Source organism: Bubalus bubalis, chromosome 7 (genome assembly GCF_019923935.1).
Source record: "Bubalus bubalis isolate 160015118507 breed Murrah chromosome 7, NDDB_SH_1, whole genome shotgun sequence".
NCBI lineage: Eukaryota > Metazoa > Chordata > Mammalia > Artiodactyla > Bovidae > Bubalus > Bubalus bubalis.
In genome coordinates this window covers 61,599,195-61,625,299 of record NC_059163.1, presented here as the reverse complement: position 1 = coordinate 61,625,299, position 26,105 = coordinate 61,599,195, and the positions used below count along the sequence as shown (strand labels likewise).

The window sequence follows — 26,105 nt, the reverse complement described above, 5'->3', positions numbered from 1 at the left end:
CTTCAAATGCTGGTGAAAATGGGGCAAACAGGAATTCTCATTCATTGCTGGTGGGAATGCAAAATGGTACACTTTAGAAGATGGTTTGTTGATTTCTTACAAAACTAAATATAATCCCACCATATGATCCAGCAATAGCACTCCTTGGTATTTCCCCCAAAGGAGTTAAAAATGTATACGCACAGGTGTTATAGCAGCTTTATTCTTATCTGTCAAAACTTGGTAGCAAGCAAGATGTTCTTCAGCAGGTGAATGAATAAATAACACCCACACAATAGAATATTATTCAGCACCAAAAATAAATGAGCTAACAAGCCACAGAAAGACATGGAGGTACCTTAAATGCATACTGCTAAGTGAAAGAAGCCAATCTGAAAAGGATACCTACTGTTTGATACACACTATATGGCATTTTGGAAATGGCAAAACCATGAAGACAGTAAAATATCATAGTTATAGGAGTTTGGCATTGGAGACAAATGAACAGGCAGAGTACAGAGAATTTTTAGGTTGGTAAAAATACTCTGTACAATACTATAATGATGGGTATGTGTCAATATGTATTTGTCCAAATCCACTGAAGTGTTAGTCACTCAGTCATGTCCTATTCTTTCGATCTCATGGACTGTAGCCCTCCAGGCTCATCTGTCTATGAAATTCTCCAGGCAAAAATAATGGAGTGGGTTGCCATTTCCATTTCTAGGGTTTCTGTAGGGGAAATTAGAATTGGATGCCTCATCTAAGGAAGATTCCTGGGCATGTTCATTGTCAGAACATTCCTCTCCTTTGAAACACTTAGGGCTTCCCTGATAGCTTACCTGGTTAAGAATCCGCCTGCAATTCAGGAGACCCTGGTTCAATTTCTCAGTTGGGAAGGTCTGCTGGCGAAGGGATAGGCTATCCACTTCACTATTTCTGGGCTTCCTTGGTGGCTCAGCTGGTAAAGAACCTGCCTGTGATGTGGGAGACCTGGGTTCAATCCCTGGGTTGGGAAGATCTGCTGGAGAAGGGAAAGGCTACTCACTCCAGTATTCTGGCCTGGAGATTTCCATGGACTGTATAGTCCATGGGGTCACAAAGAGTTGGACAGACTGAACGACTTTCACTTTCTAACTGCCAGATTGTTTAATTGTGAGCCATTCGGTGCAACACAAAGAGTGAACTCTAATGAAATTAAGGACTTTGGGTGGCTATGCTATGCCAATGCAAGTTCATCAATTATAGTAAACATACCACTCTGGTGGGGAATGGGGAATGGGGATAAATGGAAGAAGTTATGCATTTGTGGGAGTAGGTGATATATGGGAAATCTCTGCACCTTCCTCTCCTTTTTACTATGAATCTAAAACTGCACTAAAAATATAGTCTAATAAAGAAGAAAGGAAATTATCCTTGAAAAGTCCCCTGTATTGTCTATTTGCAAAGACAAAATATTGAGGTACTTTGAAACAGATCTTTTTATCTTGGAGAAAAATCTTTAATTGTGTGGCAGTAAGGCATGTGTCTGGGAATTATGTTATCAGTACACTGTAAGACTTGAAAAAGGCAGCCTAGGGTGGATATGTGCTGGTTTGTGTATCCTTCTACTTTATTTTTAGGTAATTATACCAGAAATTCTAGAAATTGTCTTTTCCATCCATGTGGAGCTCATAGAAGTTTTCATGTTCTTCAGTGTTCAGTATAATTGAATATTTGACCTCAAACGGGCCAAACATAATTCCCTCAATGCCTGGAATTTTGGACATGGAAAGAGTCTTGAACTCAAGAAATAGCAAAGTCAGCTGTTCTTGAATAAACAAGTTGATTTAATAAAGGTTGATTATGTTTTATGAAACTATTAGTATATCAAAATCTCATCTTTTGTGGAGTCTGATCAAGGGCTATTCACTGTCAGGTAATACTACTTGTCAAAGTTTTCTGATGGTATCATAAAACAAAGAGTTTAATTGCAGAGTTGTTAAGAACATCTGGAATAAATAAGGATGTCATCAAATTATTTAATTACAATACAAGTTGTGTCTATTATCATATTAAAGACTGAATTTTAAGTGATAGATGTACTAACTAACCTAATTATGGCACTACTTGTCAATATATACAAGTATCAAATCATCACATTGTGCATGTCAAACTCACATAAAGTTATATGTATATTGTATCTCAATGGAAAAAAATAGTCTAAATTTGATCTTCATATCATTAAGGACTTTTTTTATTTTAAGTGACAGAAAAACAAACTCAACAGGGAATCCTTTAGTCCATGTAAATTACAAATCTAGGGATACTTTTATTTTAATATTTCACTTGAGCCATAAAGAATAATATTAAAATATTATTTTTAAGTATTTCTGCTTTTTCTGCCTTTCTCTGTGCCGGTTTCATTCTTTGACATACATATTCCTCATGCTGGAGATATTTCTACATCTTCAAAACTCCAAGTTCAGTAGAAAAGAAGAATCTTCCTTTCGCCATGACTATACGTAAAAGCCCTGGGTCTTATTCTTACTCCAAATCTGTCACAAACCCATCACTAAACAGATCACTGAAACCAAAAGGAAGATGTGCTATACAAGGCAGGCTCGCCTAGTTTATGACATGATAACAAAAACCTGATTCATCAAAGACAGGCTGCCTCTTGGTCATCTCTCTCCCAGACTTCACTTGAAGGGCAGTCATTGTTTTGTTGCTGTCATGGTAGCAGAAAAAAGAGCCTTAGATGCACTTAAACTAGCAGTTAAATACTTAGCCTGAAAATGACAAAATGACATTTCTCAATATTCATTAACCAGAACTGGTCACATAGCCCCACTTAACCACAGGGGACAAGGAAGTACATTTCTACCATGTGCTCAGAATGTGCAGAAATCGGGTATTTTGGCAGATAGCACTGATGAATGCCAAATGTACTATATGGCTCAAATCAAACACCCACCTAGACCTGGGAGTAGGGTCAACCCCACCACAGTGGATAACATGTAGATTTTCACAGAAAACTTAGGCTATTAGCAGGGAAAAAGTAGTTTTTTATCAGAAAAAATTAATATTACACATAATGAAGTCAATGTATAGTAAATGACCAAAATTCTGGATTCAGTATATCTTCCTGTGTTAATAGATCATTAACTTCCAAGTGTTAAAAATTTACCATATTTGTGGTTATAAGCCAAAAGCTAAAAACTTATATTTTCCCCTATCCTCTTGCTTTTAATCTGGGTTGATCAACATAGTCTAAATTTTTAAGGGTAAACATTTTAAACATAGTTCAGTTCCTCATTCCGGTTCATAAGATAGCTCAACCTTTGAAACTAAAGTGATTTTAAACACATAACTAATTCTATTCACAAATGAAGATGGGAGATTCATGTTTACATATTCATTCTTTTTGTTTGTTTTCTTTTCTTCTTTCTTTTCTTTTTGTTTTAACTTTTTTGGCCCCATAGTATGGCATGTGGGATCTTAGTTCCCTGAGCAGGGATCAAACCCACATCCCTTGTCATGGAAGTGAGGACTCTTAACCACTAGACCTACAGGGAAGTCCTTGTCTTAATTCTTTTAATTTTTTAAAATGCAGTTTCACTTAATTTTTGGCTGTGCTGGGTCTTTGTTGCTGGGTAGGCTGTTTATCTGGTTGTGGTTAGCTGGAGCTACTCTGTAGTTGTGGTGTGCAGGCGTCTCTTGTGGAGCACAGGCTCTAGGGCATACGTGCTTCAGCAGGTAGGTTCAGTATTTGCGGCTCCTGGGCTCTAGAGTACAGGCTCAATAATTGCGGCACTCAGACTTAGTTGCTCCACTGTACGCAGTATCTTCCTGGATCAGGGGAACGAGCCCGTATCTCCTGCATTGGCAGGTAGTTTCTTTACCACTGAGCCATCAGGGAAGCCCCCCGTCTTCATTGTTAAGTACTTAGCTATAGTTGTTCTATCCTCTTATGGGATGTAGCATCATTAGATCAGGTTTTGTTTTTCTTTTTCCAGCAAGATATTCATTATCAAGGAATTTTCTTTCATTAATTGTGAGGAACCGGTATCTATTTCAATGAATTTAAGAAAAGAAGAATTTACTGTAAGGCTTCAATACTTAATCTCTGCTTTCTCCATCTCTAAGCCTACATTACTTGATCATGTTTTTTTTGTTTATTGTTTTTTCCTTTTCTCTCTTCACATCTGCTCTGGCATTTCTTTCTTAATAATCTCTCTGCTTACTCATTTTCATAGCCCAGGGCACTACAACCAAAGGGCAGCAAGTTATAATACAATCTCTGGGCCTCTTTATTAGTTAAATTTCAAAGACGGGAATCAAATTGGTTAGGTGTTGGAAATTGATCCACTGTTAGCGAAATCAGCTCTGGTTGAGGGAAAGTATCACGTAATACATACAACTGCCTCTTTTAAGGCTTTAAGGTGGGGCAGGTTAGCAAGAAGGAGAACTGTACAAGAAAGCTAATTGGCCATGCCTACTGTAGGAATTAGGATGAGAATATCAATACCATTTACGCTTATACAATTTTATGTGCTTTACAAACTGTAACTCATTTAATCCTACAAGGTTGATAGTATCATTACACTCATATTGCAGATGAGAAGACTGAGATATAGGGAGGTCAAGGCAGAGCCATCCAGAATTTGGAAGTAGGTAGCATTGCTCCAGAATTTATGGTTGCTTTATCATGAGTCTTGGCTATCCTAAAGTATTGGTTTACATCAGTGAGTTTACTGTCTTGGGATATTCCCTTAACTCTTTCACCAGGAGCAAAATGCTTCTCATTCTCCAAGGCTCATCTTGAATATTAGCATTGCCACTTTGCAAGCTCTCCTTCTGCTGTTAAACCGTCTCATACATTCCCTTCATTACTACACAGATCACCTTGTCTTGTGATTAATACTGTGAGCTTCTATTGAGCAAGGGCAAAATATTTCTTACCTTTGTGTTCTTGGTGCATGGTATAATGACTGGCACACAACATATACTTAAAGAATTGTTATTGGATAGTTCACTTAATGAAAGAATGAATGAATTAAATATGATTTATGCTACACAAACCTTACAAATTTCTCTCTTGCTACTGTAATATAGGACAAAAAGCACTTCCATAAGAAAACCCAGGAACAATGCTTGCGAATCTTTGAAATTATTGGGATTCAAAAGCCGGGAGAGTGGTTGGTTTGTGCTTGATGATGTCGTGGTGAGATCTGTGCAGAGTGGCCTGATATCACTTGAATTGTGTGAACATCTAGAGAGGTAATACAATAGTAAACAATAAATGTTGATGATATTCTATTGTGATGGCTTGTAATTGATGTTTATAGAAGTAGAATCATAGGATTCGATTTTTTTATTTCTCAGATATAAATATGAATAGTCCTTTAGGGTGTGTTTAAAATGCAAACTAGATCTGACATGAATACACTATCTGTAATTTCATTCATGATAGTTTAATAAGTGCTGTTGGAAACCAGTCTTAACTTAGATTTATTTTTACAGCTTTCTTCTAACTCCAAAATAGTTCTAAAATAGTGCCTTCATTTCTGAAATTCCATGGAGATAGTAATTAACTGTTCTTATTATGCTCATCTCCTACGTATGTATTAACTGAATTTGTTATTTCTGTGTCCTCATTTTGCTTTCTCATTTCCATGTTTTCTAGACAGCTCATTACCATAAGACTTTTAGACATTTTAAGGTTCATGAGAAGTAGACACTCATAAAGAGAGGGCCATCACATGTCCAAAGACAACCTTTATCTTACAAAGAGTTACATCTACAGTTGTTGTGGGTCAGTTTCCCTAGAAAGAGTCTAAAATGAGAACGCAGGTGATAGATTGAGAGAAGGCTCCCAGCGGACTCCTGTTGAGGGATAAGAAAAGCAGATAGGGGCAAGGGAAGAAATGGGAGAAACTATGGCTTAAGTTGAGGTTTGACCTCAGCCTGACACCTCAGGAGAGCCCTGATGTGAGTACCAAGGAGACTGGCTTCAAACTCTTTCATCAGTTAGTCTTTGTGGATGTGGGGCTGTGCTGGGGGAGGGGGCTCTTTAATGACCTCACACTGATTTGATTACCTCTGTTAAGAACATACCTCCAAGAAAGCCACATTCTGAGGTATTGGGGATTCGGCCTCCAATGCAGAAGTTGGGTGGAGGCGACACAATTCAAATCATTCGGGGTACACTATAACAACCCTTATCACACAGTGATGAGATGAATATTTCTATCCCCACTGAATATGATGTATATTTTATCCTATTGATATTAGGATATTGTTGATAATAAATGGATTATCTTGATTATCTTTCTCTTTTTGAAGGAGTACTCTTTGGTAATGCTAGGTAAAATGTAATTTAAAATATGCTGCCATAGGTAGAGCTAACCTGATGATTTCTTTGTTTATGGGCATCTGTTTTAGATTTAGCTTGATTTAAGCTGGTTTCCTGACTGCCAAGAGTTTCATTCAAGTCATTCATTCAAATTCATTCCATTAATGGATTTAATCAGTCTTTAGCATGCTTGATTTTTAAAGGAGGTTTGGTTTATAATGGCTTTTTGGAGGTGTTATTAGTTATTTGTGATATTTTTGAGACTGGTTGTTTTCCCTCAGGTCACTCCTCTTTACCTCTTTGCAGGTTTATCGTGCTTCACTCTTCTTCCAACGTGGACAATGGCCATTTGGTTTCCTTTGTGAAGTCTTTGGAGGAAGCCATGTTCAGCACCACTGCCTGTGTTATACTTTATTACCAGAAAGACAACCCACAGAGAATTGTTATTTTAGTGGTGCCTTCTAAAGATTTATACCAGGTGCTTGGGAACTTGCGCTCAGAAGCTTCTAGTGGTCCTCCAGAACCATCTCGCCATTTCCAAGTGAAAGAAGGAGAACTGCTTCTTTTACGATTTACTGGAAATATATTTGCTTCAAGTAAGTATCATGAAATTGTTTTGTATATACTGTGGGCTATCAGCCACATGCTTCAGAAGGAGTTCCCTAAATGTGCTTCAAAAGAGTCTTCAAAGGACTGAGGGAAGGCTTTGGAAAAGTAGGAAAAGGACAAGGACTTATTTATGTCTTTCTTTCCAGTCTGTTTCTTCTCTTTTTTAGGGCATGTGTGTTCCCTTATGGGCCTACTCTAAGTGACACTCTTCTGGAAATAGTCTTCTCTCCATAACTGCTCTAGCTGAGACTATGCTAGGATCATCTTTCCAACACCAATGTAGTTGCTTTCTAAATATTCCTTTGCTTCTACTATTAGCCATGTGAAACAAAATGTATTTCCATACAGTAACAACAGTGATCTTCCAAAAATATAAATCATACTTTATTACTCTCCCCAGTTAAAACTTTATAATTATCTCCTATTCTACTTCAAAGAATATCAAAACTCTCTATGTTGTCCTGCAAAGAATCTGATCTGGGGTCAGTGTACTCCCAAGAGATGTATGGATAGAAATATGTTTCAGTATAATTGCCTTATTTATAATTCCATTTCTTTTATTTTATATACCTAAAAGACTACACTGAGAAGGAGTCAGTAAGTTTCACCACACTCAAAAAGGGTTCAAAAGTTGCTATGAACCTCAAATCCAGATGACATACCCCTGCTTACCTCTTATCTTTACATTTATCTAGTGATCTTTTATTTCTATTACAAATCTTACCACAACTTGAAATTATTTATTTGTTCTTATACTTTTCATTCCTATACTTAAGTTCTTGACTAGAATGTAGATTCCATGAGGGCAGTGACTGTGTCTTTCTCGCTATGCATCCCTGAGACCAGAGTAGTTCCTGGCACTTCAAGGGCTTTCAATGAATACATAGTGAATGAATGAATATATGATGCCAAGGAAAACAAGGCGAATGACTATGAGAGGTGACAGGAGAGGTGGGAGAAGTAAGGAAATGACTGAGGTAGAAAAGCTAAAAAGAGATTAGAAAAAAACAGTAAGCAAAAAGAACAGAGAGAAAACAGCTGTGAGAGAAGGGAAGAAAAGACCTTTGGGGGTGCTGCCATCACAGCATTTATTTTTAAAAAAAGACTCCTTTCCCTTTCTCACTCCCTTCCTTGAGGTAGAATAAGATCTAACAGTGTGCATGTAAAGGAGGAGGTGTGGGGGGAAATTCAGAAATGGGTTTTGTGGGGATTTCTGGCTCATTATAGACTTGACTTAAAGTAATACTCTCTGTTTATTTATAAATTAATATAGATCCCATTGATTTTTTAATGGTTTCTGTTTCCTAATTTTGAAAATTACTCCAAGCTCCACTGGCTCTTTGCTCTTTGTTGTTTCCAAAATGATGTGGCTTAAAGCTTCAGCTGACCTTTTTTGGTTTCTCAGAAATAAGTGAGATTCAAAGTGTCCTAATTTGAAGTATCTTTTCCACTGTCACAGACATTGCCTCAGCCATCTGAGCCAGCTGTCAGGACCTAGGGAGTAAGTGACACAATATCAGAAAAAGGGGAAGGGAAAGGAGAGGAGGAAAGGAAGGAAGGGTGAAAGACATCCCTCCTACTTGGCTTCCAGAGAAGAAACCACCCTGGGACAATCTCTTTAAGATACAGTCAAAACCTGGAAGTGTCTCACCCAAACTAATGATGCAGAAGACTTCCTGTAATACTTGGGACAGCAGCTGTGTTTACTTCCTGCCCTAAACAGGAGAGTTACTGTGATTCTCATAGGCAGGGGTGAAGTGTACTGTCATCTATAAGGGGGAGTGAGGAGCATATGCTAAAATAAAAGTGCCTGGAGACAGCCAGTGTGTTCACAGTTCCTCAATATAGGAATGGAATACTCCTCTTCAGTCAGGGAAAATGCATCAGGCAGAATGCCAGGATCCTTCCTGCGTTGCCTTTTTTAGAGATGTATATTCAGACCTGGAGCTTCACTTGATTTTCTCCATCCATCTTTCTAGTGTATCACATATAAACCTCCAGTACAATCTAAGAGGAGCAAGACCCTCAGCAAAAAACTGATACCTCTGTTTGATTCCCTTTGTTGTATGGCAGAAAGTAACACAACATCTTAAATAAACTATGCTCCAATAAAAACAAAACAAAAACCAGAATTGTTACCTCATCCTTTCATCAGGGCCTGTGGTAGCCTCTGTGAATCTCAAATACAAACAGCCAGAGGTTGTCTGCCTGGGGGTCCATCTCTTGACCTATCCCCACCGGCTTCTGCAGTTGTCTCCTACTATATTTTCATATCTCATTTATAATGATCATGTTCAGAGAAGCCTTTCCTATCTTTCCTGATTATATCAGTTTGTATTTTACTTTTTCAGATTTCTATGTAACTCTCACTGGAAATGGCCATAGATTTAATCTTCTATTTATTTTTTAATTGCTTGATCAACATCAGTGTCTCTGACTACAGTCCCAAGAGAGGACTGTCTCTTTAATTAGGGAGGACTATTCAATTCCCAGCACCTAGAATGGTACCTAAAAGCTATACGAAGTATTTGTTCAAAGAATGAAGATAAAACCTTGGGGATAAACTCAACATTATAGTATTGTGTGATTAAAAGTATTTAAAACTTTAATAAATTTAGATGGCTTCTCTCTGAGAAATATCAAAATCTCTAAATTCATTACATAGTCGGACGTTCAGTCATGTCTGATTCCATGGACTTTGTGACCCCATGGACTATATAGTCCATGGAATTCTCCAGTACAAAATACTGGAGTGAGTGGTCATAACCTTCTCCAGGGGATCTTCCCAACCCAGGGATCGAACCCAGGTCTCCTGCATCGCAGGCGGATTCTTTACCATCTGAGCCACCAGGGAAGCCCAAGAATACTGGAGTGGGATCTTCCCAGTGGATACTTCCCAGGAATCAAACTGGGGTCTCCTGCTTTGCAAGCAGATTCTTTACCAACTGAGCTATCAGCTGGAGCTATCAGGGAAGCTCGGCCTACCAGGGAAGCCCTCTAAATTCATTACATGGAATATAGATGATTCTTTTGATTGAGGATCTTGCTACATGGAGATTATTTCTACTTCTAAAAGAAAATCATACATATTTCCCCTTTACATTGGCCTTTGGCATTCCTCTGGACAATTCTAGAATCTGCCTTCTTTCTCTAGGTTATACGTGTTGATATAGCACTTAAGCTTTCTAGTGTATCACATCTAAGCCCCCAGTGCTTGTAAAATTCATAAAATGCTGGGAAAGAGGCAGAGAGAATTTTACATAATGATGCCTTAGCACAACTCACTCATAACACTAAGTAATGTCCTAAAGAGCTTTGTGTGTGTCCAAGTTTCTCCAAATACCCTTTGGCCTAGAGAAGTAGTTTTCCCAGACACAAGTGTTAGAGTGTTAAAATGGCCATCCTTTTTATTTAACAAAGATTCCTTTCCTTTATTATATTGTATTTTACTGCAGAGAGACATAGAAGAAGCAAATAAGTAAATAAAATGTATAGCTTAATGAGATGGAAGCTTCCTTAAAGAAGAATAAGGCAGGGAAGGGACATAGAAAGTCTCAGAGAGAGTGGCAGATTTGTAATTTTAAATAGACTCATCCGAGAAGATCTTTTTGAGACAGTACCATTTCAGCAGAGCTCAAAGATGAGAGAGCAAGCCATGATCCTATCCCAGGAGAGTCTGTCCCAGGCAGAGCAAGAAGAATGAGATGGCCAGATGAGAGGGAGGGAGAGGAGACTTGGAGGGGATGAAATGGATACTTTTCCTGCCTTGAAGGGCATTTCAAGGACTTTTCCTTTTATTCTAAGTGAAATGGGGAGTCCTGAAGGATTTTCAACAAGGTTGTCACACAATCTGGGTCAGACTTTATCTGTGTTGAAATTAGATGATGTAAGTCAAGTTAGCAGCAGGGAAATCAATTAATAAGCCATTGCAATGAACCAAGCAAAGAATACTGGAGGTTTAGAGGCAAAGATATTGGAAATCATGTCTGGCATTTTTGCCATAGACATCTTTGCTGTGAGCATTTTTATTGAATAACTTATTGACCATAAGGCTATTTTGCCATAAAATATACAGTGACAAAAAATAAAAAAGGGACATTTAAAAGCAAATTTTAAAAGCTAGTGGAGGTGATGGAATTCCAGCTGAGCTATTTCAAATCCCAAAAGACAATGCTGTTAAAGTGCTGCACATAATATATCAGAAAATTTGAAAAACTCAGCAGTAGCCACAGGACCGGAAAAGGTCAGTTTTAATTCCAATCCCAAAGAAGGGCAATGCCAAAAAATGTTCAAATGACCATACAATGGTCCTCATTTCACATGCTAACAAGGTAAATCTCAAAATCTTTTAAGCTAGACTTCAGTACTACGTGAACCAAGAACTTCCAGATGAACAAACTGGATTTAGAAAAGGCAGAAGAACCAGAGATCAAATTGCCAATATGTGTTGGATCATAGAAAAAGCAAGAAATTCCAGAAAAAATATGCTTCATCGACTATGCTAAAACCTTTGATTGTGTGGATCACAACAAATTGTGGAAGATTCTCAACCAGACCACCTTGCTTGCCTCCTGAGAAACCTGTATGCAGATCAAGAAGCAAAAGTTAGAACCGAACATGAAACAATGGACTGGTTCCAAATTGGGAAAGAAGTACATCAAGGCTGTGTATTGTCACCCTGCTTATTTAACTTATATGCAGAGTACATCATGTGAAATGCTGGGCTGGATGAATCACAAGAAGGAATCAAGATTGCTGGGAGAAATATCAACAACCTCATACTTGCAGATGATACTACTCTAAAGGCAGAAAACAAAGAGGAACTAAAGAGCTTCTTGATGAAAGTGAAAGAGGAGAGTGAAAAAGCTGGCTTAAAATTCAACATTCAAAAAACAAAGATCATGGAATCCAGTCCCATCACTTCATGGCAAATAGGATAAAGTGGAGACAGTGACAGACTTTTTTTTCCTGGGCTCCAAAATCACCGCAGATAGTGACTGCAGTCATGAGGTTAAAAGACACTTTCTCCTTGGAAGGAAAGCTATGACAAACCTAGTAAGCAAGTTAAAAAGCAGAGACATCAATTTGCTGACAAAAGTTCCGAAGTCAAAGCTATGGTTTTTCTAGTACTCATGTACGGATGTGAGAGTTGGATCATAAAGAAGGCTGAGTGCCAAAAAATTGATGCTTCCAATCTGTGGCGCTGGAGATGACTCTTGAAGTTCCCTTGTACAGCAAGGAGATCAAACCAGTTGATCCTAAGGAAATCAATTCTGAATATTCATTGCAAGGACTGACGCTAAAGCTGAAGATCACATGTGGCCACCTGATGTGAAGGGCCGACTCATTGGAAAAGACCCTGATCCTGGGAAAGATTGAGGGCAGGAGAAGAGGGCGACAGAGGATGAGACGGTTGGATGGCATCATTGACACAATGGACTTGGGTTTGAGCAAATTCTGGGAGATAGTGAAGGACAGGGAAACCTGGCATGCTGCAGTCCATTGGGTTGCAAAGAGTCGGACATGATTTAGTGATTGAACAACAACAAAACCACCTAATGAATCATGAGAAATGAATAACAAAATTATAAAGGCTTTATTGTGAAATATAAAATATTTAAATACAATTAAAATGTGTGTAGTTTCATGCCAATGCTGCACAGATAACTGATTTATTTTGTGACTTGTACCTAAGCACTTGTCTCTAAGTATTTGTTCATTGTTTTTTATATATATTTTTACTTGTTTATTTATTTAGCATTATTTTTATTTTTTTATTCACTAAAATGTCATCCATCACTGAGAGAGGTATCAGTTTCCAAATACTGGGATGCATATTTGTAACTGAGCTTGTGGTGCACTGCAAAAATACTGTCTGTCCTTGGTATATTGTCACATGTCCTTTGATACATGTTCCAAAGTTCTATGGGAAAAGTGAAAGTGAAAGTCACTCAGTCACGTTTGACTCTTTGCGACTCCATGCATTATACAGTCCATGGAATTCTCTAGGCCAGAATACTGGAGTGGGTAGCCTTTACCTTCTCCAGGGGATCTTCCCAACCCAGGCCTCCCACATTTCAGGCAGATTCTTTACCAGATAAGCCAGAAGGGAATATGTGTTCAACTCTGGGTCTGTCAGGCCCATGGTCTCAGCCTCTTTCTGCCCCAATGTAGTGTTTCAAAGAAAAACAAACAAACAAACAAACAAAAAAAAACAATTCATGGCATAAATCATTGTCATCTGTCATGATTTTTTGGGTTGTATATGTCAAATGAACCTATTAACCAGGTATTTTATCTCTTACAGCAAAATTGTCTTGTGGCCTGATCACTAAATCTGTGATATTACATGCTGTGCTGTACATAGTCACTCAGTCGTGTCCAACCCTTCAGGACCCCTTAGACTGTAGCCCATCAAACCCTGGGACTGAACCCAGGTCTTCTGCATTGCAGGTGGATTCTTTACCATCTGAGCCACCAGGGAAGCCCAAGAATACTGGAGTGGGTAGCCTATCCCTTCTCCAGGGGAACTTCCTGACCCAGGAATTGAACCAGGCTCTCCTTCATTGCAGGTGGATACTTTACCAGCTGAGCTACTAGGGAAGCCCTATGGCCTGAGAGTTATATGGCAAAAATGTCTGTGGAAAAAGGCTCTGAGAAAGAGCCTATAACTATTTGCTGTAGCCTATTTGTCTATAGCAAATATGCTTAAAGTGAAAGTACCTATAACTAGTAGAGATGTGTTAGGACAGAGAAATATGCCGAGCCAGTGGTTTTCATGAGAGTCTTCTGGTTCTCCGCGTCCCTAGCCTGTTACTCCTCATCTTACCTTTATAAGCAAAAGCACATATTACTACCTTTGTACTTCCTATGTTTTCAGTGAAAAATACTCCAAAACCCACTATTGAGAAAATATGTTGCTATAAGAAATATCTAGTAACACAAAATATAAATAAATCCTGTTCTTCTTTCTATGATAAATTTTTACTGTATAGTTACTACCCTACTATTCCTACTAGGAACTGTATACATAATATGCACAAAGAGAAAGGTTCTCAAAATGTCAACTCATGATTGCTTTTATAATTTTGGTATGTAATGAATGACTTTTGGTTTTACTTCTCTAAATATGACAGAGTGGGAGAAAAAAAATAAAACAGTGCAATTTTCTGTGCTACTCATCCTCTTTTGGTTCTGTTATTTTTTTTAAAACTGTGACAAAGGGTCTTCCAAATATAGTGTAATATATCTTAGTGACAGTGAAATTCCACCTTTAAAAAGCTACATAATGTTTTCTATATAGAACAATAAGGTAATGTTATTTATTACTAGTAAATGCTCAATAATTTTATCCTTATTTCATATGTAAATGTGATTCTTAGAGATTTACATTTTAGATCTTTAGTTTTTTTTAATTAACTGGCAATAAAAGGTCAATAAGTTCCTCAATCTTTATACAATGTATGTATGTAAATTATTGCTTATGAGTAATTGTGTACCTGGCAGGGAGCACCATTCATGAGATGGAAAGAGAAATTTAGTAAATTATATTCTACTGGGACAAAAGTAGCAACGTTTTTCTTGCTAGTACTCTAGACGGATGGAAGTAGGAGTTTGTTAGGTTGCCCCCCCAGTGATCCAGAAACTCTAATTTATTATTTTCAAGATGGCATTTCAGTGACTCCAAATAATTTTCCGCCCCCTACCCCATTTTTTTTTTAACCAGAGTGATTCTTTTAAGGCAAATCAGTCTAGTCATGCTTATCTTAGAATGTCTTAGGAATCTGTTTTGTTCAAGGAACTAGGTTGCCCCTAAAACACAGACTTGTGCAAAGGAACATACTGCTATACCTTCCATAACCTGGAGTTATACTAATTCTAGATTTAACTGTGCTTTTGAAAGCCACCAAAATGACCTCTACCAGTCACAACAATGAGAAAAGTACTGATGTCACCTGCATCTCTCAAAGAACTCTTATTTCATTGGGAAGATTGGAAGTTTCCAGTCAGAGAGATAGCGAGGTAGATTGAGATAGAGATAGGTAGATAGAGAGAGATCTTGGAGTAGTCAACTTTCAGGCCCCTCAGAGCAGCAGGAAGTTGCTGCTGATATAAAAGCTTCATATTGACATTTCTTTAAGAAATTTAAGTGGGTTGTTTTTGTCATAAATACAAATTCAAAACAATGTAAGAATCCCATCTGTTTTTTTCTCATTTGCTCTCTTGCTTTTGTTTACTGAGCTCTTATTATGTGCCACATCCTTTCCTAATCATTCTGTGCACACATTGTCTCATTTCATTCCCAGAACAATCCTAGGAGGTAAGTTTTATTTTTCTTGTTTTAAAGGTAAGGAAGTGAAGGCTCTAAGAAGTTCAGATGTGAAAGAACTGGATAAATATTGCCATGTAAATAGATACTAGAAGCTGAACTTGGATCTAGATCTTTATGTCAGAAACATATTATAACTGCAACTTTATAGCTTACTTTTAAATTTGTGAAGGGTAATGCACACCTGCCTTAGGGAATGTGACCGTGTCTGTTTTACTATTCCAATGAGAAGGTGAAATAGCCTGATAGTCATGGTAAAACCCCTATAAGTGAAATGTTATGTTCACTAAAGTTCCATTATTTTCAGTGGATCGTTGAGAAGACTTATACATAGTCTTGTGGGGGGGGATTCACTAGGTTTTAATAGAAATTTCAGTAACTATTAAATCTAGAAACTATTACATTTGAAAGTTCTAGAACAGCACTGCATTTCTGCCATGGTGAATATGTTTTATATATGTACTTTCCAATAAGGTAGCTACAGACAGATGTGGCTATTGAACATTTGAAATGTGGCTACAATGCCTAAGGAATTGAATTTTTAATCTTAGTTTCAACTTTAATTTTAAAAGCTATATGTTGCTACCATATAGGAGAATATATTTCTAGAATGTCCATTGTGAGGTCATGATAGTGTGCAGTGTGAAATGGATAGTTAAGTGAAAGGAAAAAATGTCATTGTTAAGAAGTGAAAACAATTTTCTAAGTAGAGAAACAGCTAAATATTTCCAATGGTTTCTTGTAGCATAATGTAACAGAAAGTGAAAATCAGATCAATGATGAGTCCCACAAATGCATAAAAAAAGAAAAGAACCAAGGATGTGAGATCTAGAAGAAGCGGCCAGAGAGAACGTAGTTCAAGTATAGATGAGAATTCTTTTAGCAATTTACACAATCTCAGTCTAGTGCTGCTTTGCTAGGTTATGTTTTGATAAGAAGTATTTACACACAACAGATAAATTTAAAAAATGAATGATTATTTGAATTTTTAAAAATTAAGTTAGATCTGTGGTATGTATTAATAGTAACAAATACATTTTACTTCTATTTAGGCAATGGGAAGGATTATGGGAAAGACTACAAGCTTATTTTTCATTTACAAAGGAAACCTAGACTGGAACTCCAAATCAAAGAAGTGGATGAATTTGGAAACTATAGCTGCCCTCATTATAAGGGTGCCATTGTAGTTTATAAAGTACCTAAAGAAAAGATAGTCTACAACTCGGATGAATCTCTTATATTTAATGAAAACAATTATCAGTTGCCAATTTGCAAATTAGCATTGAGATTACCAAAGGTGAGTAATTTTACCTCCCTAATTACTATATGTTGTTAATTTCCTGTAATTCTCTACAAATTCAGTATTGCAGACATACGGATATTTATGGTTAAAAGGAAAGCTAGGAATAATGGTGACAAGGAAGGAGTAGCTCCAATTTAAGAGTAATAGAATACATATCAGGATATAAAGTTCTTTCATATCATCATTATTCTAGGAACAATTCAAGTTGGTTTGATCCTGACAGGATGTTGTTAATGACTATTGAAAAATGTCATTCATTTTCTATAACTGCATCTGATTAAGTAGAAAAATCAATTATAAAAACATTGAAAATATTTGGAACACAACACTTTGAAAAATTGTCTGGGGAGCAGAAAAATTGTTTTGAAATACATTCAGGATAAACAAATCCTGCACATTTAAGACTTAATTACTCTTTCATTTCTGATTTTACTTGAGTTCTTTTTTTCTTGGTTAGTCTAGTTAAAGTTTTTTCAATTTCGTTTATCTTTTCAAAGAACTAACTCTTAGTTTCATTGATCTATTATACTGTCTTTTCAGACTCTATTTCATCTATTTCCACTCTGAAAAAAGGAAAAGTATTAACCACTCAGTTGTGTCCAACTCTGTGGGATCCCATGGACTGGAGCCTGCCAGGCTCTTCTGTCCATGGAATTCTCCAGGCAAGAGTACTGGAGTGGGTAACCATTCTCTTCTCCAGGGGATTGTACCAACCCAAGAACTGAACCTGGGTCTCCTGCACTGCAGGCAGATTCTTTACCATCTGAGCCACCAGGGAAGCCCCTATCTCCATTCTAATCTTTATTATTTCATCTGTTAACTTCAGGCATTTTTGCTCTTCTTTTTCTAGTTTTTTTTTTTAGGTACAAAACTAGATTGTTTATTTGTGATTTTTCTTGTTTCTGAAGTAAGCCTGTTTTATTATCATGAACATTCTTCTTAGAGCTGTTTTAGCATAGATTTTTGTGTTTACATTTCTGTTTTCCTTTGCCTATGTATTTTGTGCTTGTGTCTTTGAATTTCTAGTTGGTTACTGGTTATTCAGTAGCATATTGTTCAATCTCCACAAATTTGGTGGGTTTCTGTTTTTTCTTATGGTTGATTTTTTATTTCATGACGTTGTTTGGAGAAGATGCTTGACAGGATTTTGGTTTTCTTAAATTTATGGAGACTTGTTTTGTGACCTAAGTGTGTGGAAATGGCCCATGTACACTTGAGAAAAATGTGTATTCTGCTGCTTTAGATGGAATGTTTCTTTTTTCTTTCTCTGTATATTTATATCTAATCTATTAGGTTCATTTGGTTTGATGTGTTGTTTAAAATTGATGTTTGATTATTATTTTTCTGTATGGATGATGTCGGAGAAAGCAATGGCACCCCACTCCAGTACTTTTGCCTGGAAAGTCAGATGAACGGAGGAGCCTGGTAGGCTGCAGTCTACGGGGTCACTAGAGTCTGACACGACTGAGCGACTTCACTTTCACTTTTCACTTTCATGCACTGGAGAAGGAAATGTCAACCCACTCCAGTGTTCTTGCCTGGAGAATCCCAGGGACGGGGAAGCCTGGTGGGCTGCCGTCTATGGGGTCGCACAGAGTCGGACATGACTGAAGTGACTTAGCAACAGCATGGATGATGTATCCATTGATGTAAGTGTAATATTAAAGCGGGACTTCCCTGGTAGTCCAGTGGCTAAGACTCCAAGCTCCCAAGTATTGCTGCCAGTTTCTCCCTTTAGGTCAGCCCTAATATTTGCTTTCTTTATTCTAGTGCTCCTCTACTGGGTGCATATATATTTATAAGTGTAACATCTAAAGAATAAGTTATAATTGACACCATAAAAATAAAAAATATCATAAGAAACTACTATAAACAATTATAGACCAGCAAACTAGGCAACCTACAAGAAGTGGATAAATTCCTAGAAACAAACTATCTTCTAAGACTTAGTCATGGATAAATATACTGAATAGAAGATTTTAATCATGAAGAAAATCTGAATAGATTGATTTCTTGTAAGGATATTGAAATGGTGATAAAAAAATCTCTTAACAAACTATAGTCTTGGATCAGAAAGCATTAGGGGTGAATTCTCCCCAAAATTTAAAAAAAATATTTAATACTATCCTTCAAACTCTTCCAAAATGTTGAAAAGGAGGGAATGTTCCTAAACTCATTTCATGAAATCAACATTACCCTGATACCAAAATCAAATAGGATACCACCAAAAAAGAGAAAAGTACAGGCTAGTATCCTTAATAAATGTAGATGTAAAAATTCTCATCAAAATATTAGCACACTGAATCCAACAATAGACTCATACAGCAGGATCAAGTGGGATTTATCCCAGGAATGCAAGAATAGTTCAATATTTGAAAATCAATCAATGTGTTATACCACATTTCAAAATAAATGATAAGAATCATATGATCATCTCAATAGAAGCAGAAAAAGAATTTGACAGAATTCAACATCCATTTATGAAAAAATATCAACAAAATAGGTATAGAGAAAAGGTACCTCAACATAATAAATGCAATACATGACAAATCAACAGCAAACACCACACTAAATGGTGAAAAACTGAAAGTATTTACACTAAGATCAGGAATAAGACTTTTACCTAAGAAGATATGCAGATGGTTGATATGCATATGAAAAGATGTTCAAGATCACTAGTTATTAGGGAAATGAGATTCAACACTGCAAAGAGATATACCTCAAATTTCTCATATAGAATGATTATTGTCAAAAAGACAAGAAATAACAAATGTTAAAGAGGATGTGGAAAAAAGGGAACATTTGTACACTTTGGGGATGGTGGGAATGTAAATTGATGGAAATCTAAATTGGTCCAGCCACTGTGAAAATCAGCATAAAGATACTTCAAAAATTAAGAAAAAGCTTTTATATGATTCAGCTATTCCACTTCTGGGTATTTATTCAAAGTATACAAAAATATTAATTTGAAAAGATATATGTACCCTATCCTCATTTCAGTATTATTTACAATAGCTAAGATATGGATACAACCTAACTGTCCATCAATAGATGAATGGAAAAGGAAGATCTGGTATATATATACAATGGACTACTACTCAGGGTTTAAAAGAATGAAATATTCCATGTGTAATGACATGGCCTGACTTCACGGTACTTGGTTATATTATTGACTAAGCAATATAAGTTAGACAAAAGAAAGACAAATACCATATGATTTTACTCATATGTGGAGTCTAAAAAACAACAACAAAAAATGATTAAACAAACCAAAACAAAAATAAATTCATAGATACAGATAACAGATTGGTGATTACCAGTCAGAGGGGAGGGGGTTTTGGGAATGAGCAAATGGTTGAAGAATGTCAACTGTATGGTGATGATTGATAACTAGATTTTTGGTTTTGTGCACTTTGCAGCATATAAAACATTAAATGGTAATACACACCTGAATCATCAATAGTGTAACATAGCAATTTTACTTCAATTGAAAAAAAGAGTCAATTACTTTTGTCTAAAATTCTTCTTTGTATTGGGAAAGTAGGGTTGAATTGTTCCCCTCAACTTGTGAAGCAAAAAGTCAATGATGTTATTGCTATACATACTATTTCTTTTAGTGATCCAGGACTTGTACTTAACTATATTCTAATGAGAAGTGAAAAATGTTTCACTCCAGAAGAAGAACAAATTTTTTATCCTTTAAAGAAAGTTGAGTAGTTTTCCTACTTTTATGGTTTTTATATTTTTACTTGTGTTATGAATAGCAGAAACATGTTTTCTATGGGACAAGATTTTGTATTTACTTTAAAAATATTACTAAAGTAAGTAATTTGATAAATATTAATTGAAATTCTGAAATAGAAAATGTGCTAAGTTAGGCATTATGATAAATACTGAGTTATATAAGATAATACAAGCCTTAAAACTGCATTGTCCTGAATGGTAGCTACTATCCACATCTTTCCATGGAACACTTGAAATATGGCTAGTCCAAACTGCTGCTGCTGCTGCCAAGTCGCTTCAGTCGTGTCCGACTCTGTGCGACCCCATGGACTGCAGCCTACCAGGCTTCTCCGTCCAAGGGATTCTCCAGGCAAGAACACTGGAGTAGGTTGCCATTTCCTTCTCCAAACTGAGATGTACCATAAATGTCAAATACACACTGGACTTCAAAGACCTAGTACAAACACAGAAAATATTTCATTAATTTGTTTATAATGATTTCATTGTAAATGATAATCTTTTGGATATGGAGTTAAAAATGTATTACTAAAACTCATCTCACCTGATTAAAAAAATTTTAACTAGAATATTTTAAAGTATATTTCTGTAGGATATCATTGCTCTAAATTATTTACAATCTAGCAGAGTAGCAAAACATGAACAAAATTACCTTGTAAGATTGTGAATAATTAGATTAATGGTATAAACAGTGTACTAATAGTTATTCAGAGGAGGGAAATTGTTTTTCTGAAAGTTAAACTCGAGAAAAATTTCAAGGTGGTTATGGCAATTTATCTGAGCTTTATAAGTATGTAGAAATTTGGCCACTGGAAATGAAGAAAACCTATGTTAGGCTGAGGAAATGGAATAAATTTGACTGGGGATTGTAGGCATAGTTTAGCAGGAATGCTTATTATATGAATAATATATAATAGGCATTATAATAATTTATAAAGTACCAAAGATCTTTCAAGTGTTTTCCCTTCATTGCATCATTAAATTCTCATAAAAATCACATGAGGCATTATCATTTTATAGGAAACTTAGGCACAGAAATTTTAGGCAAGTTGTCCATGGACCAAAAACTAATAAGTGTCAGAACTGGGATTCTGACCCAGAAAATCTGCTTCACACATGGGCAACCACAGAGCACTATTGCCTCTTGAGCAGGTAACACAAGAATTTTTATTCAAGGATGCAAGATGGATTTTAGGACACTCAAGTTCTCCCTGCAAGTTGTAAGACAATTTCATGTACAACATGCTTTAGTGTAGAGGTGACAGGACATGGATTCTGGTCATTGGCACTGAAAATAGCCATTTGCAGGGGCCCAGAGACATTAACTCTACTTGCTGGTTTCAGAGAGACTTCCTGAGGTTCTTAAGAGCCATGAGTAAGGTAGCTGACTGTAGCAAAACCACTGATACAGAAAATGACATTTTAAGAAAGGTATAGCATCTTCCCTGGTGGCTCAGAGGTTAAAGCGTCTGCCTCCAATGCGAGGGGCCTGGGTTTGATCCCTGGGTCGGGAAGATCCCCTGGAGAAGGAAATGGTAACCCACTCCAGTATTCTGGAGAATCTCATGGACAGAGAAGCCTGGTAGGCTATAGTCCACGGGGTCGCAAAAAGTCGGACACGACTGAGCGACTTCACTTACTTACTTACTTACTTATAGCTAGAGAGGTGTATATTCACTATCCATTGTTTATTTTCATTTCCACTTAGGGTCCTTGCCCTTGCTTCTCCCTGTGTTTGGGGGTCTCTTCCCTCCGATAGTCACGTCAGTTCAGTTCAGTTCAGTCATTCAGTTGTGTCTGACTCTTTGAGAACCCATGGACTGCAGCACATCAGCCTTCCCTGTCCATCACCAACTCCTGGAGCTTACTCAAACTCATGTCCATCCCATTCTCCTCCCACCTTCAATCTTTCCTAGCATCAGGATATTTTCCAATGAGTCAGTTCTTTGCATCAGGTGGCCAAATTATTGGAGGTTCAGCTTTAGCATCAGTCCTTCCAATGAATATTCAGAATTGATTTCCTTTAGGATTGACTGGTTGGATCTCCTTGCAGTCCAGGGAACTCTCAAGAGTCTTCTCCAGCACCACACTTCAAAAGAATCAATTCTTCAGTGCTGAGCTTTCTTTATAGTCTAACTCTCACACCCAAACATGACTACTGGAAAAACCATAGCTTTAATGAGATAGACATTGGTTGGCAAAGTAGTGCCTCTGCTTTTTGATATGCTGTCAAGGTTGGTCATAGCTTTTCTTCCAAGGAGCAAGTGTCTTTTAATTTCATGGCTGAATTCACCTTCTGCAGTGATTTTGGAGCCCCCCAAAATAACGTCTCTCACTGTTTCCATCGTTTTCCTATCTGTTTGCCATGAAGTAATGGGACCAGATGCCATGATCTTAGTTTTCTGAATGTTGAGTTTTAAGCCAACTTTTCACTCTCCTCTTTCACTTTCATCAGTTCAGTTCAGTCGCTCAGTCGTGTCCGACTCCTTGCGACCCCATGAATCACAGCACGCCAGGCCTCCCTGTCCATCACCAGCTCCCAGAGTTCACTCAAACTCACGTCCATTGAGTTGGTGATGCCATCCAGCCATCTCATCCTCTGTCGTCCCCTTCTCCTCCTGCCCCCAATCCCTCCCAGCATCAGAGTCTTTTCCAATGAGTCAACTCTTCGCATGAGGTGGCCAAAGTACTGGAGTTTCAGCTTTAGCATCATTCCTTCCAAAGAAATCCCAGGGCTGATCTCCTTTAGAATGGACTGGTTGGATCTCCTTGCAGTCCAAGGGACTCTCAAGAGTCTTCTCCAACACCACAGTTCAAAAGCATCAATTCTTTGGTGCTCAGCTTTCTTCACAGTCCAACTCTCACATCAAGAGGCTCTTTAGTTCTTCCTCGCTTTCTACCGTAAGTGTGGTGTCATCTGTATGTCCAAGGTTACTGACATTTCTCCTGGCAAACTTGATTCCAGTTTGTGCTTCATCCAGCCTGGTATTTCTCATGATGTAGTCTGCATATAAGTTAAATAAGCAGGGTGACAATATGCAGCCTTGATGTACTCCTTTCTTGATTTGGAGCCAGTCTGTTGTTTCATCTAAGGTTTTAACTGTTGCTTCTTGACCTGCATACAGATTTCTCAGGAGGCAGGTAAGGTAGACTGGTATAGCTGATTCTTCTTATTTAGGTCTTAGCTCAGACATCACCTCCTTATCTATATTCCTCCATCTCCTTATCTCAAGGTGCTCTTTAATTACTGAACCTTTTAAAACTTACTTCATAGCACTTATCATTAATTGAAATTATTAGATTTATTTATTTATTATTATATTTATTTATTTCTACTTGCAATTGCTTCTTGAGAGAGCAAGGTCCATGTTCTGGCTCTAGCATTAGTGATTAGAAAAATGCCTCTCACACTGTAGGCACTCTAAATATCTGTGACTGGTTGAATGAGGGGAAGTCTACAGAGTCCCTTAGCTTCTACTAAAGTTTAGGAATTACTGACTTAATGGAATACTTGAGTACTCCCATATCAGAGATTTATAGGCTGTGTTCAAACACTTGGCAGGTAGGCCAAGGGGTTGATTTGGATCAATGTTGAGGATTTGAGAGCAGAGAAAGGATTCATCAGGGGTGCACTCTAGACACTTTGATTTAGCACTTTACTTCCTAAGATCATTATGTTCTAATGCTATGGGGTAACAAAGAGGGAGACAAGTAAGGGAGGCTGTTGGGATTCTCTGACAGGATTTGGCCAGAGTTTCACTGCGATGATGACAGAAAATGGAAAGAAAGGCTCTTGTGTGAGACAGGACAACTTGAGGTACAAAATGTGACCCAAATTCAGTTTTCAATTTGCAGTGATTTCTCTGTAGCCCAACTTCATGAATTAATTAGTCAAATTAGCCAAGCTAGAAAATTAAGAGGTTTATATAGGATTTTTCTTAGTGTAAGTCCATTTAGAGATTGTCCAGATCTTTTGCATGAGCTCTTCCTTCGCTTTAATTCTAGAACTTCTCCACCTGTTTGCCTGAGCAATTCCTACTGGCTATCCCTTACAGCTCTGCTGAAGTGTGACTTCTCTCTGGAAGGCTTCCCTTACCTCCTTCTCTACCAAGTTAGGTGCTCCTGGCATGTGTTTCCACAACATTCTATGCTTTCCCTATCACTGGAGTTATTATATTTTATTATAATTTCTTGCTTTCCAATAGACAAGTGTTTCTCAATCTCTTTTCTCTTCCTAAGGGATCTTCAGACTGTATAACTGTTTACTATTGTGTGTGTGTGTGTGTGTGTGTGTATTATATTAAAACTTTAAGGTTTTTTGTCTTACCTAACAACAAATTTTCTCTCCTTAAGAGTGATGTTACCTCGGTTGGGAATGAGTATAATCAACCATGCAGATGCGTCCACTACTCTGCTCAAATTTGGATTGTCAGTGCTATGTTTATAGTACACATTTAATAATTATTTACCTGGAGAAGGAAATGGCAACCCACTCCAGTATTCTTGCCTGGGAAATCCCACGGACAGAGGAGCTTGGCAGGCTACAGCTCATGGGGTCGGGAAAGGGTCAGACACAACTTAGTAACTAAATCATTAGATAAATGAGATAATTTTTCAAATCCTAAAATTGTCCAACCTTGAAATAAATCATCTTGAGACTATATTGTCATGTTAAAAAATACATTTTAAATGTCTGCTGCCTTTCTTATATAAACACATAGCAAGTATGCCATCTGTGTTTTTTTTCCCTCCTAGATAGATTTGTATAGGGATTTCCAGATTCACTCTTTTGACCTTTTCTCACAGTATAGCCTGGCAGGCTACAGACCATAGGATTGCAAAGAGTCAGACACAACTGAGCATCCATGCAAACTAACTCTTTACAAGTAAGTTTCTTGGCATTGAGAGAGAATCTGTGGCTGGAAAATTATTTCCCTCATTTAAAACTAACATATCTAAATGGGAATTGAAACAGTGACCTCTATTTCTGTGAGAACAGACTTCTTCCATAAAGTTCAAAATTTAAAAAAATTCCATCTCAGCTAGACAGTACTAGGATGTGCTATTTTTCAGGAAATGGAAGTACCCGCATTATATGGAGCTTGGCATTAATGCATACTACAATACACATACATTTATAGATGTGGCACAAATTAGGTGAAAACATCTGTCAAAATTCAAAGTGTTTTCCACAGAGAAGGCAAGTAGTAAATATTCATATCTATGTATATAGATATAAACACGCACATATTGGCATACAAATAATTATAATGTATGACCTTAATGTACTACCTCTGTTTTCCAACAATGTGAATATATCACCCATTACTTCATGCTTGTGAGTATCTCTGTTTATCTTATTCTTCAGCCTCCATATTCCATTCATTCATATTTTAATTCATCCAACACACATCTTTTGTCTCCTTGGGCCATGCATACTGTGGTGTTCCAATATATATGGTCTCATTCTTCCCTTGCATCTCTACAGACTACTCTCAGATCAGAGTGTAGAGTGAGCCTTTAAACCATCAGTCAGATCACCTCCTGCCTCTGCTCCAAACACTGCAGTGACTTTCGGTTTCACTCAGAGTAAAAGATTCTATATGAACTTGTCCCCTTGACACTAAGACTTTTGTTTCCTCTTTACTTACTTAACTATTGTCACAACGGCTCTCTGACTATTTTTGGAACTTGCTGCTAATGCATAGGCTTTAGGTCTTTGTATTAGTGGTTCCCCCTGCCTGGAATACTCTTCCAACTATTAGATACCTACATGGCTAACATCTTCATCCCCTCCTTCAGTTTGATCA

The 26,105-nt window shown here is 37.3% G+C and overlaps 1 protein-coding gene across 1 annotated transcript in view; it reads left to right on the top strand.

The window, feature by feature from the left end:
- DTHD1 (death domain containing 1) overlaps positions 1 to 26,105 on the top strand; it is a 78,782-nt gene that overhangs the window by 21,195 nt on the left and 31,482 nt on the right. The window contains exons 6-8 of the mRNA XM_006075679.4: positions 5,074 to 5,238; positions 6,620 to 6,909; positions 16,304 to 16,548. Coding sequence (XP_006075741.4) covers positions 5,074 to 5,238; positions 6,620 to 6,909; positions 16,304 to 16,548 — 700 coding nt within the window. The remainder of the gene's footprint in view (positions 1 to 5,073; positions 5,239 to 6,619; positions 6,910 to 16,303; positions 16,549 to 26,105) is intronic.